This window comes from Myotis nattereri (genome assembly GCF_964212035.1).
Source record: "Myotis nattereri genome assembly, chromosome: 11".
Lineage (NCBI taxonomy): Eukaryota > Metazoa > Chordata > Mammalia > Chiroptera > Vespertilionidae > Myotis > Myotis nattereri.
Window position 1 is genome coordinate 26,684,024 of NC_138086.1, and position 14,116 is coordinate 26,698,139.

The 14,116-nt window shown below is 38.4% G+C and overlaps 1 protein-coding gene across 1 annotated transcript in view; it reads left to right on the forward strand.

The window, feature by feature from the left end:
- The window catches only part of NUP205 (nucleoporin 205), a gene marked incomplete at its 5' end in the record, with an annotated part of 82,641 nt that overhangs the window by 53,587 nt on the left and 14,938 nt on the right, over nt 1-14,116 (forward strand). The window contains 8 exons of the mRNA XM_081102647.1: nt 163-354; nt 1,263-1,527; nt 1,622-1,720; nt 4,324-4,472; nt 5,321-5,512; nt 6,426-6,547; nt 7,872-8,010; nt 11,476-11,602. Coding sequence (XP_080958773.1) covers nt 163-354; nt 1,263-1,527; nt 1,622-1,720; nt 4,324-4,472; nt 5,321-5,512; nt 6,426-6,547; nt 7,872-8,010; nt 11,476-11,602 — 1,285 coding nt within the window. The remainder of the gene's footprint in view (nt 1-162; nt 355-1,262; nt 1,528-1,621; nt 1,721-4,323; nt 4,473-5,320; nt 5,513-6,425; nt 6,548-7,871; nt 8,011-11,475; nt 11,603-14,116) is intronic.

A 14,116-nucleotide genomic window follows, 5' to 3' on the forward strand; every position in this document is an offset into this window, starting at 1 on the left:
TATAACATGGAAAGTTGTCTGCTGACTGGCATACATGTAGAAAGTTTGCAAAATATTCTATAAATGTTTTCAGATTACCTGACTGTAAGAAAATAGGAACCTATTGGTAAAAGATTATATTTGCCATGTGTTAACCTTGTAATTCAATTTCTCTGGCTTTAGGAAATCAGCACCATACTTCAGTACGTGGTAGCAAGAAACAAGTTGTTGCAGTGTCTTCATGCAAAACGGCATGTGCTAGAGTCATGGAGGCAGCTGGTTGAAATTATACTGACAGCTTGTCCCCAGGACCTCATTCAGACAGAGGACCGACAACTGATCATTCGTGATATTTTACAAGATGTGCATGATAAGGTGACATACTTCCTAAATACTTCAGACTGCTGAACAAATGTTTATATACATACTAGAGGCCCGATGCATGAAATTTGTGCAAGAGTAGGCCTTCCTTCCCCGGCTGCCAGCATTGGCTTCCCTCTGGCACCCGGGACCCAGGCTTGCTTCCCTCTGGCCGCCAGCAGGCACCAGGACCCGGGCTTCTCTCACAGGCCTGGCTTCATCCGGAAGGACGTGTGGTCTGATTAGCATATTACGCTTTTATTATTATAGATAGTTTGGCAACTCCTTTTTTTTAAGTTTTAGATTTGGATTAGGTAGAATTGCGCAAAACCAATGTTAAGATTTTCTTTGAGAAAGGTATTAATTCCGTATAGTAGTTGCTCTGAACCACAGTGTGTATCAGAATTATCTAGGGCTGTAGTCGGCAAACTGCGGCTCGCGAGTCACATGCGCTCTTTGGCCCCTTGAGTGTGGCTCTTCCTAAGCCTTAGGAGTACCCTAATTAAGTTAATAACAATGTACCTACCTATATAGTTTAAGTTTAAAAACTTTGGCTCTCAAAAGAAATTTCAGTCGTTGTACTGTTGATATTTGGCTCTGTTGACTAATGAGTTTGCCGACCACTGATCTAGGGAGTTTTTAAAAAATCCATATGGACAAATTTTACACCAGACCTACTGAATAGGACACTAGTGGTGAGGCCATTTATGTGATGCCGTTAAAAACCTTGCAGGGAATTCTAAAGGGAATCCCTTCTGGTTAATAACATGTGTTTCTCTCTGTTTATTAGCTTTTATTTTCCTGGAACAGTGTAATGCTATTCTTATATCTTATGGTAGTTGAAAAGCTAAGCATATATAAACCATATTAATGACTGTAGCTGAAAGCAGGGTCCTCACTCCGATTTGTCTTTCTGCTTTAAGATACTGGATGATGAGGCAGCACAGGAGTTAATGCCAGTGGTAGCAGGTGCTGTGTTCACCCTGACCGCCCACCTAAGCCAAGCCGTGCGCACGGAGCAGAAGCAGCCATTAGCCTCGGGACTCGGAGAAGCCCATTACGCTTTTATGTTTGATAGCTCTTTCGCCTCCCCTCCAGCACAGAACCCAGTGGTGGATTTCACTTCTGTTGGAGATTCTTCACTTCACATCATTTTGAAGAAACTGTTAGACTTCATTTTGAAGACAGGTTTTTTTCATCGAAATTTTCTATAAATTATAGCTTTTGTATTCGTTTTAACTTGAGTTTGAAAAAACGTTTTTACTTTACTGTGTCTCCCTAGGTGGTGGGTTCCAGCGAGTGAGGACACACTTGTATGGCTCTCTGCTCTATTACCTACAGATTGCACAGAGACCTGATGAACCGGACACCTTAGAAGCAGGTATAATTAGATAGATCTCCAATCTATTCTGTTTTAGGATTTGTTAAATTTTTAAAAATCACTTTTCCATCTTTTGTCTAAGCAAAGCTGTAATAAGTCTGTACGTGATCATTTAAAGGCTTACTCTAAAATAGAGAAGAATGGTTAGTTTTCTAAAATTCTGAAGGTAGTCTGTGAAAACAAACCCTCGAACACAACCCTAGCTTATGTTTTAACTCGCTGTCCTGCCCCCGGTTCACTGAAAAATGCGCTGTGGTGTGTGCACCCTCATTCCTCTTTTGTTGTGCAGCCCACTACACATATACGTGAGCCTTTTAAAATGGCTCTGTTTTTCCAAAACATGGAAGTAACATTATTTTACAATTTGCTTTATTCATAGGTATTTGAATTATTTCTAATTTTACTATAAAAAATGTTGCCTCAAATAGTCTTTTAAATGCTTATGTATTTTTCAAGAATAATTCATGGTGGAATTTCATGACAAGTGTGTGCACATTTTTCTTTCTTTTTTTTTTTTAATGTATTTATTGATTTTTCACAGAGAGGAAGGGAGAGAGATAGAGAGTCAGAAACATTGATGAGAGAGAAACATCGATCAGCTGCCTCCTGCACATCTCCCATGGGGGATGTGCCCGCAACCCAAGTACATGCCCTTGACTGGAATCGAACCTGGGACCTGTCAGTCCGCAAGCCGACGCTCTATCCACTGAGCCAAACCGGTTTCGGCCACATTTTTCTTTTAATAGATTCTCTTGAATAGCCCTCTACCATTTATATGCTCACCTATAGCATATACGTCTTTTTGTACTAATGTGAAGTTTTTCTTGGACAAATTGCAAGAAGTAGAATTTCTTGTTTAGAAGATGTGCATATTTAAAATATTGATAAATGTTGCTTTCTAAAATGTAGTGTTTTTAATTAACAGTAATAAGCTGATTCTTTGGTCTCTAGATATGAAAAATATTTTTGACAGTTCAACAGACCAGTCAGTGTATAGTACTTACTCTATGCCAGAGTTATTCTGCTATTTAGGAACTTATTATAAGCACCTTTGGATAATGGGCTCCTTGTGCCCTTCTAAGAATCCTTAGGAGTGTTTGTCATTTTGTACATACATTCTTTTTTTTTTTTTTTTTAAATACATTTTCATTGATTTTTTAGAGAGAGAGGAAAGGGGAAAGAGAGAGAGAAAGGAAGAGCGACATTTATGTGAGAAACATCAGTCTGATCTCTTGCCTCCTGTAGGGGATCCAACCCTGACTAGGAATCCAACCCACAACCTGGGTATGTGCCCTGACTGGAAATACAACCAGTGACCTTTTGGTGAATGGAACAACATTCAACCAACCGAGCCACACCGGCCAGGGATCTGTACATAGATTCTTAAAAACCACTCTGTGGCCCTGTCTGGTTTGGCTCAGTGGATAGAGCGTCAGCCTGCAGACTGAAGAGTCCTGGGTTCGATTCCGATCAAGGGCACATGCCTGGGTTGTGGGCTCGATCTCCAGTAAGGGGTGTGCAGGAGGCAGCCAATGGATGATTCTCTCTCATCATTGATGTTTCTATCTCTCCCCTCCTTTCTGAAATCAATAAAAATATTAAAAACAAACAACCCTACTCTGTGTATAAGACCCAGATTATCTCATATTATTCTTTACTGGTTATATATTTTTATGTACTATCTTTCTTAGAAGGTAATCATAGCCAAATGATGTATTTATAGAAATGTCCTACCCACTTAAATAATGCACACAAATATTTTTAAGGTCATTAATAATAAAAGAATAGTTCCGAGAAGCTTTTTAAACAGGAACTTTTTTTAAGCGAGAGAGAGGAATGGGGATCCCATTCCCCTACCCCCCAACATAACTCCCCCATTTTCCTCCTCTTTTAACATTGTATTTAGTTGAATTGGCAAAATCAATACTTAACCGCTAGGTGGAGCTCTACGTCATGATTTTGATAAATTATTATCAAGTTGTAGTACAGAAGCGTGACCTGAAAGAAAATTTTTTGTTTGTAATTTTCAAGTGATCAATGTTTAGAATAATTTCATCACTTAGTTTTTTCTTAGCCATAATTACTGGTTATTTTGACTTATTTTAAGTAGCAAAGTACCTTTTCCCCCTAGGTAGTAGTGTTTTTAAGGTTTAAATTAGAAACATTAAATTTAGTAAGTATTTATTGAGCACATACTTTTATGCCAGACACTGTACCTACTTTCTGTTTTGTTTTAAAACAACAACTGAATTTTAATGCTTACATACTTATTTTCCATACCACTTTTACTCTGCTTTTAATGTAACCATATATTGGGCAGCCATTTACCTTGTTTTGTGTAAAAGGAATCTGACTTACAGAGATGAAATAACTTACTTATCTGGCAGATATGAGAATCAGAACTCAGTTTTAAGTTTTCTCCATTTGTTTCTCTTGAATGTTTTTTCTCTTGACCTTAACACCTCACACCATCATATTTTTGTCTTTTAATTTTTCCTTATTGTAGTTTAACAGATAATACCTACCAGCATGTTGTGCATGAAGTGTAATGATTCAGTGATCAAATTGGAGTGTTTTAACTTTTTCTATTGTAACTCTTTTAGCCAAAAAAACCATGTGGGAAAGGTTGACAGCCCCTGAAGACGTGTTTAGTAAATTACAGAGAGAAAACATAGCCATCATTGAGAGCTACGGTGCTGCCCTCATGGAAGTGGTCTGTCGAGATGCCTGTGACGGTCATGAGATTGGAAGGGTATAGTAGCTCCTGTTTAGTATTATAATTGAATACATATTTTTACTTGTTAATGAATAAACTGATTCAACTTTTTAAATGTATGTTATATATTGAGAATTATTTTCTACAGTGTATTAGTGAATTTGCTTACTTGCTATAATTTGGAATTTCTATTTTGTTTAGTTATATGTTTTTGTTTAATTCTGTTTAGAATCTCAATTAGTTCAGAATTTTCCCTCAGATTAATCTTTTTGCTGATTTTGAGGTTGGCCTGATATGAGTAGAAACAATAGAGATGGTGCAGACAGCTTTCTGCTAGTGGAAAATTATGTAGTATATGAATCATGTTGAAAACCGTGGGAGACAGGATTTCAAGAAGTGCGTAAAATATAGATTGTAGTAAATTCTCAGTTATATTTTGAAAAATGCTTGTGTTCTTATGCATAGGAAAAAGACGAGGAGGAGATAGACCAAAATGGATTAACAAACTATATTTTCTGTACACTTTTCTATAATGAGTGTGTAAAATTTTACGTTAGGGGAAAAAAGCTATTTAAAAAAAATCTTTGCTCTAGCAAGTAATGTTTAGATTATGCTGAAATATATTAAATGCCATTATTTTAATGTATTAGGTTTTGTTTCAGAAAAAAAACTTTATCCTGAAAATTTTCCTTTTATTAATCAATCGAGATTTTGGATATATAGCTTTCAATTTCTCAAAAAAAAAAAAAAAAGAAAGAAAGAAAGTTTTATTGCAAGCAGTGATCCTCCTTGTAAGAAAGGTTCTGAATATTCCCAGATGAAGGCCATTTCTGTCTTCAAGTTTGGTAGCCTCCTCCATGTCTTGCATTTCGATTTATCTTCAGATGCTGGCACTGGCTCTGCTCGATCGGATCGTCTCGGTGGACAAGCAGCAGCAGTGGCTTCTGTACCTGTCCAACAGTGGCTATTTGAAGGTGCTTGTGGACAGCTTGGTGGAAGATGACCATACTCTGCAGAGCTTACTCACACCACAACCGCCCCTTTTAAAAGCTCTTTATACTTATGAATCCAAAATGGTAAGGCTTTATATTCGTTTGAAGTTAGACTGCCGTTCGTTTCCTCTTGGGGGGGATAGATGTAGTCAAGAACGTTAATGTAGAATAGTATACTACGTATTTGGAATATTTCTATCATGTAATCCAGAATCATTCTAAGGAGTTTTAAATTTGGTGACATGTGCTAGAAATGTATCTCCTAAGCATGCCAACGTTGATTTGAAATGTTCCTGAGAGGGTTAGCTGGATAATGGGACTGCTGCCTGCTCACATGGCTGGTGGTGGCGAAAGATGTGCCAGCCCCTCAGTGCTGTGAGGAGGGCGGGCGGCCAAGTTGTCCTTCCAGGACAAGATTCTGGCACAGCAGTTGCCTCCTGAACATTCATTCCAATGTAGATGTGCTGGTTCTACTTTAGACGCAGGATTCTCTGTGCAGTCTATAATTCATCATTTCCTTTACTCCAAATCGGTTTTCTCTATTTCTGACTGCTTAAAAATATTACAGGGTCACAATAATAGAAGCACTAAAGTTTTAGGTTTTTTATTAACTTTTTCTCACTCCTCTGTTCATTTATTCAAGTATTTATTGAATATACATATTATATGCCAGGTGTGGCACTAGCTACGTGAGGATACAGCTGTGAGCAGAGTAAACGATCTTCCCTCCCTGAGCCACATGATGATAACAGAAAGTACTGTTTAGTTGGATACTTAATTCATGTAAAACATGGCATGCGGCACTTTGGATATGCTATGCCATTCAATCCTCAGAAAATCCTATGACAAAGGTGGTGTAATGTATCCTTTCATAGCCCAGTGATGATTCAAGATCAGAAATGTGCCAGAAGAGTCTTCTCTTTATCTGAAGTGCTTGATATTATTATTATGCTTGATATTATTCTGCAGTGATGGTTTTCTTTTGGTGACTTCTTAGGCGTTTCTCACAAGAGTGGCTAAGATACAGCAGGGCGCTTTAGAACTGCTGAGGTCGGGGGTGATTGTGAGGCTGGCACAATGCCAAGTCTATGACATGCGCCCAGAAATGGACTCGCAGGGGTAAGTGTCCATATAGATTGTTTGTGAAGTTCCCTGTGAAGAATTATTAAGGGGAAAAAGAGATTCCAACATAATTTTGCCCCTGGTTCATAATTCTGTCTGAGCAGTATTTTTTTAACTGAATGATTTTTTTTTGCGGGGTGGCGGGGTGTTGAGGGGGGTATACATACCTGCCACTTACTAATAAATGGAAATTGCTAATAAGGGTAAAAGTGGGTAAGGACCTAAAACTTTCTATTTTAGAGCAGAATAGAAGAGGGAAATTGGAGAGTATTTTGTTAGTAAATGTTTTTCTTCCCAACTTTGTTTTGTGTAGTTGAAATACATGTTTTCAGTGATGGTCGTCCTTGACAGTATCATCGTGAAATTACAGTTCATTGTGGATTTCCTATTCCTGAGACTGGAATAGCAGTTTATATTTTTCTCATTTTTAACATTTTACCAACTGCTTGCTAATTTGAAAGCAAAAGGTCACGTTATTTTAAATTTCAGACTTCTTAGCAAGTATCCCAGTTCAGTTTGAATACGGATTTTGTTTTTCCTTTTTTTGTCTATATGGCTGCAACATTGTTAGTCAAATAGCCTGCCCTCCTAGTGGCAAATAACAGTTCAGTTTTAATATTTTTCTTCTAAAGATCCATTGGCAAATTGAATATTTGAATTTTTCAGGACTAACGATAGAACTATTTTACCTCCAAAAAAATTGGTTAATGTTGCTTTTTAAAATTTTAAACATGAGAGTTACTATTTTCACCTTACACAAAAAGGATTGAGTTAATTACGTTTCTCAGATCATGGCACTTGTCTATGCAAAGCCTTTCTCTTATTTTATTTCCTTTATTTTCATATTCTCTGTCTATTCTCTTCTCTTCAGCAGGGAATGATTTTAGTCTAAAACTTGAAATGTAAACATTTATAATAGATAATAATTTTACTACTACAATGATCTGAGACTGAATCTTTAAAAGTCAAATGATTTTACAACCTCATTTTAACTTAAAATTTAAAAAAAATATATAATAGACTACAAATGCAATTCATTTTTGGCTTTGGGTACAGGACAGGGAAATTTGGGGAAAGACTTGTTTTTATGTTTCTTACTCATAGTCTCTATGGCCCAAGGGAACATTTCGAGTAGAATAAATATATTGAGGAAATTTCAAGCATTGCCTTTTCAAATTATGCAGATTTTTCTTACTAAGGATTTTCAAAATTCAAATAACTTTTGTAGTGGTTTGCCATGGAGATAGATGGTCAGGGACGTTTGAGTGTACCTTACCCCTTGCACTGTTGCTCTCTCCTTGTTCGGTGGAAATAAATGAAGCATGTTTGGCATGAGGGATCCCCCAGTGTTCATCCCGACTCCAGTGGACCGGTACCGTCAGATTCTCCTTCCAGCTCTCCGCTTGTGCCAGGTCATCCTCACGTCTAGCATGGCCCAGCACTTGCAGGCAGCAGGGCAGGTAAGGGGAACCTTAATGTAGAAATTGTCTCATGCCAAATCCTCATGTTACAAATGCAGAAACCCTAGGATAGAAAGCATGAGTGAATTGACAGTAATCATCTTGTTTGTGGACCACCTGGATATTGAAAACAGGGCCCTGTACCTTACTCTGAACATCATTGGCCTGTTTTTATACTTTGTTTGAATGAAACACCACAGCTAATTAATAGAATGGTGAGATGGAAAGTAAGAGATTTAAATTTGTTCTTCAGTAAAGGAAACTGTTATTGTGATAGGAGTAAGCTGGCTTCTAAAATGTAATTTAACAAGGTATTTATTGAGAGGAGGCTATACACCATGTTAGGCCTTGCAGTAAATACAAAATATAGAATGATACACCACATTTAGTTGTGATATTTAGAGAATGAAGTAATTTAAATAAGTGAATTTTCATCCTACCTGGTTTGGCTCAGTGGATAGAGTGTTTGCCTGCAAACTGAAGGGTCCTGGGTTCGATTCTGGTCAAGGGCACATCTCATCATTGATGTTTCTAGCTCTCTCTCCCTCCTCCTTTCTCCCTGAAATCAATAAAAAGAAAATATTTTTTTTAAAAGTGAATTTTCAAACTCATAAAAATTTTTTTGAATACCAGAAATTAGTTTTATTTTCATTGATTCTCAGTGAAACCTACAAAAAACATGTATATATATTATTTCTTTAAACTAATGATAATACAATATATAATTTAGCCTTTCACTGATTAATTAGGCTTGTCATTATGAATCTTCAGTCTTATTGTATTGCTCTATTTCTGTGATACCCTCAGGAACTATGTCCCTAATAATTTATGGTAATTTTGTCTGCTTTTCCTGCCATCAGTTCAGGCTTATCTCATCAAGATAGAATGCCGCTGTTTCTAAGGTGCCACCTTCATTTGTACTGAATTAGTCTAAGTGACATTCTACCCTTTCATACTGGGCCTTTTGAGTCAATTCTTTAATACTCAAACACTTCCCTTGTCTTCTACAGTATTATGATTAAGACTTTTTGGTAGAAGTTGGCCATCTACACTAATAAAAGAGAAAAATGGTAATTGGCGTACGGCGATACCATTTTCATTGGCTAATCAGGGCTATATGCAAATTAACTGCTAACTAAGATTGGCAGTTAACTGCCAACAAGATGGCGGCTAATTTGCATATGTAGGCACAACGCAGGGAGGCGAAAGGGAAAGCAGGAAGAAGCCCCCTGCCACTGACAGTGATCGGAAACCCAGGGGGGAGCTAAGAGCTGGGGGGCAGGGCAAAGGCGGCCCTGGGGCCGCCTTTGCCCTGCCCCCCAGCCATGATCGGAGAATCAGGCGCCTTTGCCGCCCTGGCCAGTGATAGCAGGAAGTAGGGGTGGAGCCAGCGATAGGAGCTGGGCACGGTCGAAGCTGGCAGTCCCAGGAGCTAGGGGTCCCTTGCCTGGGCCTAAAGCGAAGCCCACGATCGCGGCGCCCCCCGCTGCCACTGCAGGTCCCCGCTGCCTGGGCCGGACACCTAGGCCAGAGGCCTCAGGCCTGGTCAAGGGGCCGATCCGGTGATTGGTGATCGGAGGGTGATGAGGGTCAACTCCTCTGGCCGAGGCATCAGGCCTGGGTGGGGGGCGGAGCTGGGGATTGGGGGGATATGATGGTCCCCTTGCCCAGGCCTGAAGCCTGGGTCAGAGGCGTCAGGCTTGGGCGGGGGGTGGAGCAAGCGATCAGAGGGAGATGGGGGTCCCCTGCCCAGGCATGATTCCTGGGCCAGAGGCCTCAGGCCTGGGCGGGGGCCAGAGCCAGTGATCGGGGGGAGATGGGGGTCCCCTGTCCAAGCCTGACACCTCTGGCAGAGGCGTCAGGCCTGGGCAAGGGGCCGATCAGGCGATCGGAGCGTGATGGGGGTCAATGCCTGAGGGCTCCCAGTATGTGAGAGGGGGCAGGCTGGGCTGAGGGACACTCCCCCTCCCCCCCACACACACACCCAGTGCACGAATTTCGTGCACCGGGCCCCTAGTAGTGATATAAGACATCGGTTCTCTGATACCCGTCTTACTGACTATAGCAGAATCTCCTAAGGAGCATCTTTAAAAAATAGAGATTACCGAGCTCCATGTCCAGTGATTATGGGCTAAGACCAGGAATCTGAATTGGAAAAATGAAAGGGGACACAGTTCCTGATTGACACAGGTTCGGCTTATTTGGGCATCATCTCTGTGAAAGCATTTCTGATCAAGTTGAGGACACCTTGTATGTGAAAATCGAGCTCTTGATGCTGGTGCCCTGTAAATTCCAGGTGGAAAGGCAGAGTCTGAAGGTCAGGGTTTCGATCTCATTTTACCCCGTCCAGAGGAGAACTAAACAAAAGCTTTTATGTGACTCTCCCCATGTCACATTGGCAGACTTTCATAGAGCCCCTTCAGTAACTCGTTTTAATACCCACAGATTTTAAACTCATGTTCTAATTCCATTTGGACAAAAATAAAAGAAATAAAATAGGGTTCAAACCATAGTTTTCATACACTACTTCTAAGTTATATTCTTCTACAGTAGCCTCCAATTTTTTTTAATTTATTGATTGATTTTTAGAGAGAGAGAGAGAGAGAGACATTGATTTGTTTTTCCACTTATTTATTCACTCATTGGTTGACTCCTTGTATGTGCTCTGACTGGGGAGGTTTGAACCCACAACCTTGGCATATCGGAAAGATGCTCTAACCAACTGAGCTACCTGGCCAGGGCTAAATATATTAATTTTTAAACTTTGAAATAATCCCTTAGCTTTCTTAAGAATTTTAGGTGTTTGCTTCTTCAAGAAATAAACTATGTAAGTGCAAAAGACAATTGCTTGTTTAACCCCTTGAGTGTCGGGGAGCACAATCGCGCTCCTCCTGTCTTTCGCCAAAAGTGCCGGGAGCGCTATCAAAGCTTAGAAATGGCGTCCAGTTCTAAGTCTGCTTTTATTAGTGATGATGATATTGCTAAATGTAGTAAAGGTTTCCGTCATTTACTTGCGATTCATAATTTTTTTCCTAAACTGCTGTAAAATCAGCAAAAATGCCTTGGCAATTTTAGCATAGTTCCTAGGATATTGGTTGGCACTCAGAGGTTAATGTTCTTCAAAACATTGACTTACTTGTTTCAGTTTTACAAGAAAGATGAGTTATACATTTATAATTTTCTATTCTTTCACTGATTTTTTTATTTTTTAAAATATATTTTTATTGATTTCAGAGAGGAAGGGAGAGGGAGAGAGAAATAGAAATATCAATGATGAGAGAGAATCATTGATTGGCTGCCTCCTGCACGCCCCCTACTGGGGATCAAGCCCACAACCTGGTCATGTGCCCTTGACTGGAATCGAACCTGGGACCCTTCAGTCCACGCTCTATCCACTGAGCCAAACCAGCTAGGGCTATTTTTTCACTTCTGTGTCCTCATTTCTCCTCCTCTTTCTCGGCTTAGGTGTTGCAGTTTCTCATTTCGCATTCTGATACCATACAAGCAATCCTGCGCTGCCAGGACGTCAGTGCCGGGTCTTTGCAGGAACTGGCTCTGCTCACAGGAATTATAAGTAAAGCAGCACTTCCAGGTGAGTTGAATGTGTTGAACGGATCTTTAATAATTCTTTTCAAACTTACATGTGCACTTAATAGAATGAGGTTTTTATTACCTTGAAGTACTAAGTTTATTTTTGTAAAAATGATACAAATTATTATAAAAAATTCAGAATCTAAGAAAATAATCAACACTTAAAATCCCACTACCCAGAAATTACCACAAGTTAACGTTTGGTAAGTAGCTTTTCAAACATTGTTCTATGTTTGAACAATGCACATAAGAGACAGAGAGAAATAGAGATATACAGAGGTAATTTATAAGAATGGTATTACCTTTTACGTGCAGTTTTTAGAAAATAACTAGTTTTACATAAACTTAACAGATAAAAAACTAATTGAAGAGAAACTGAAGACATTGCTAAATTCCAGACAGATGTTTTTTTACCACAAGAGTCCAAGAGATACTAGTTCTTAAAAATGATTATGAAAAATTAAGATACTTTGGTCATTTTTAAAAATGTAATCTCTCTCTCTTTTTAAATATATATATATATAATCAGAGGTGGATATTTGTTGAAGAACAAGTACAGACTCCCACATGGGGAGGGGGCAAGAGTCTCCTTAATCTCTTAATTGCATGTAAATTTTAGACAGTTAACTCCTGATGTGAAAGATAAAATGATGAGTTCTTTTATAATTCCTTTTCCACTTTCAGATTATGTTTGTTTATATTATTTTTACTTTGTCAGGTTTTATAACATTTACATTCAGTCCTAAAACCATAATATCTTCAGCTATTTAGTTTTACTTGTATATTTACACAGGGTTACTGAAAAACACCAATTCTTTATTTTCCTCTCATGGTTTCACCATTCCTGAGTTTGCTCTTTTGCTATATCTCTTTGTATTTTTAATTTGTGTTGGAGTCCTCTCCCCCAAGGAAAACTTCCCTTAATTCTCTAATATTTATGAATGGCTAAAGGTTGCCTTTATTCTTCAATAAGAGTGTGGATGATTAGAATTTTCTTTCCCTCAGAACTTGTAATATTAATGATAATAGTTTATATTTATTAAGCATTTATGTGCCAAATATTGTTTTTTTAATCCTCACAACCATCTTATGAGGTATAACTATTATTGTCCACATTTTACAATGAGGAAACTGAGGCACAGAGAGGTTAACTTTTCCAAAGTGACATAGAAAATACTGGTAATAAAGAGTTTCCCAGACAGTATGGCTTCTGAGCCTGTGCACTTAACCTACTAGGCACTACTACCCCCTTTTTATGTTGGAGAAGTCTGAGACCAACCCCTGATTCCACGCCACCACCCTCAATATTTTTTTCCTCTCTGGGGCTATCTCTGTACCTGAGCGGGGAGTGTTTAGCAGGGCAGAGTATGGTACCTATAGAGGCACTTGGAGCCTGAGCTCATTCTCTTTTTGTTTTTTTATTGTTGTTGTTAATCCTCACCTGAGCATATATTTCCATTGATTTTTAGAGAGAATCATGGAACCAGGGTTCCATGAGAAATTGTAAGAGTTTCTTGGTTTATTTGCTTTCCTCCATACTGCTTGTGAGGAGGCGATAAGGGCCATCATCAGACTCATGCTGCTTACTCCACCAGAATTTTCTCTCTCTTTTTTTTTCTTAGCTACCACTATTCTTAACTATTTATGGCATAAGTTGGCGCCTTTCCTTTTTTGGTTCATTTTGTTCATTTTGTAAGTTGATGACAGGAGGGGCATTTCTATGATGCTACTTTATTTTACCTTCTTTACCCAGAGTCCTAGGTTAGGTTAGAGACTTACCTTTTAGCAAATCTTCTGGCAAAGTGGTTTTATTGATGAAGTTTCCTTTCATTACTTTTTTTAAACATCTAAAAATTCTCTATTTTGCTAATAGCATCATTTGACTATGTCAGTATTAAGATTTTATTTAGAAAAGCACAATTTATTTTAACATGCTCTTGATAAATTCAAACAAAATAAAAGAACAGAGTAAAGGTATCCTGACCAGCAATTCCTGCTATCTAAAAGGAACCAGATGTCAATTTAATTTATTTTTCTAGAAATTACACTCCAGGTATGTGTAAAAATTTCCCCTCCTTACACAAGTGAAATTATACCATACATACTGTTCTGTAACATTTTTTCCATTGTGTCTTTATCTTTTCTCATCAGCACATATAGCTCCTACTTCATTCTTTTTAATTAGCTGCATAGTTTTCCAGTTGTGACATAATTAACCAGACCCCTATGATATGTTGACTGTTTCCAGTCTTAAAAATTCAACTGTGTGGCATTTAATACTGTGTGTGTGTGTGTGTGCATTTTTGCAGATTTGAGCTGGTAGGCTTGATACATTTCTGGCATTGCCTGGTCAGAAATAAAATATATATATATTTTAAAGATAATGCCAGATACCCTTCCAAATTTTAAAACAATTTCACTCCTGGCAACCCTACTCTGTACAGTTTGGTCCTCGATTACATACTGTTTTGTATTTTATAATATCATTAATTTGTCTTAAATGTTCCCATTAAAT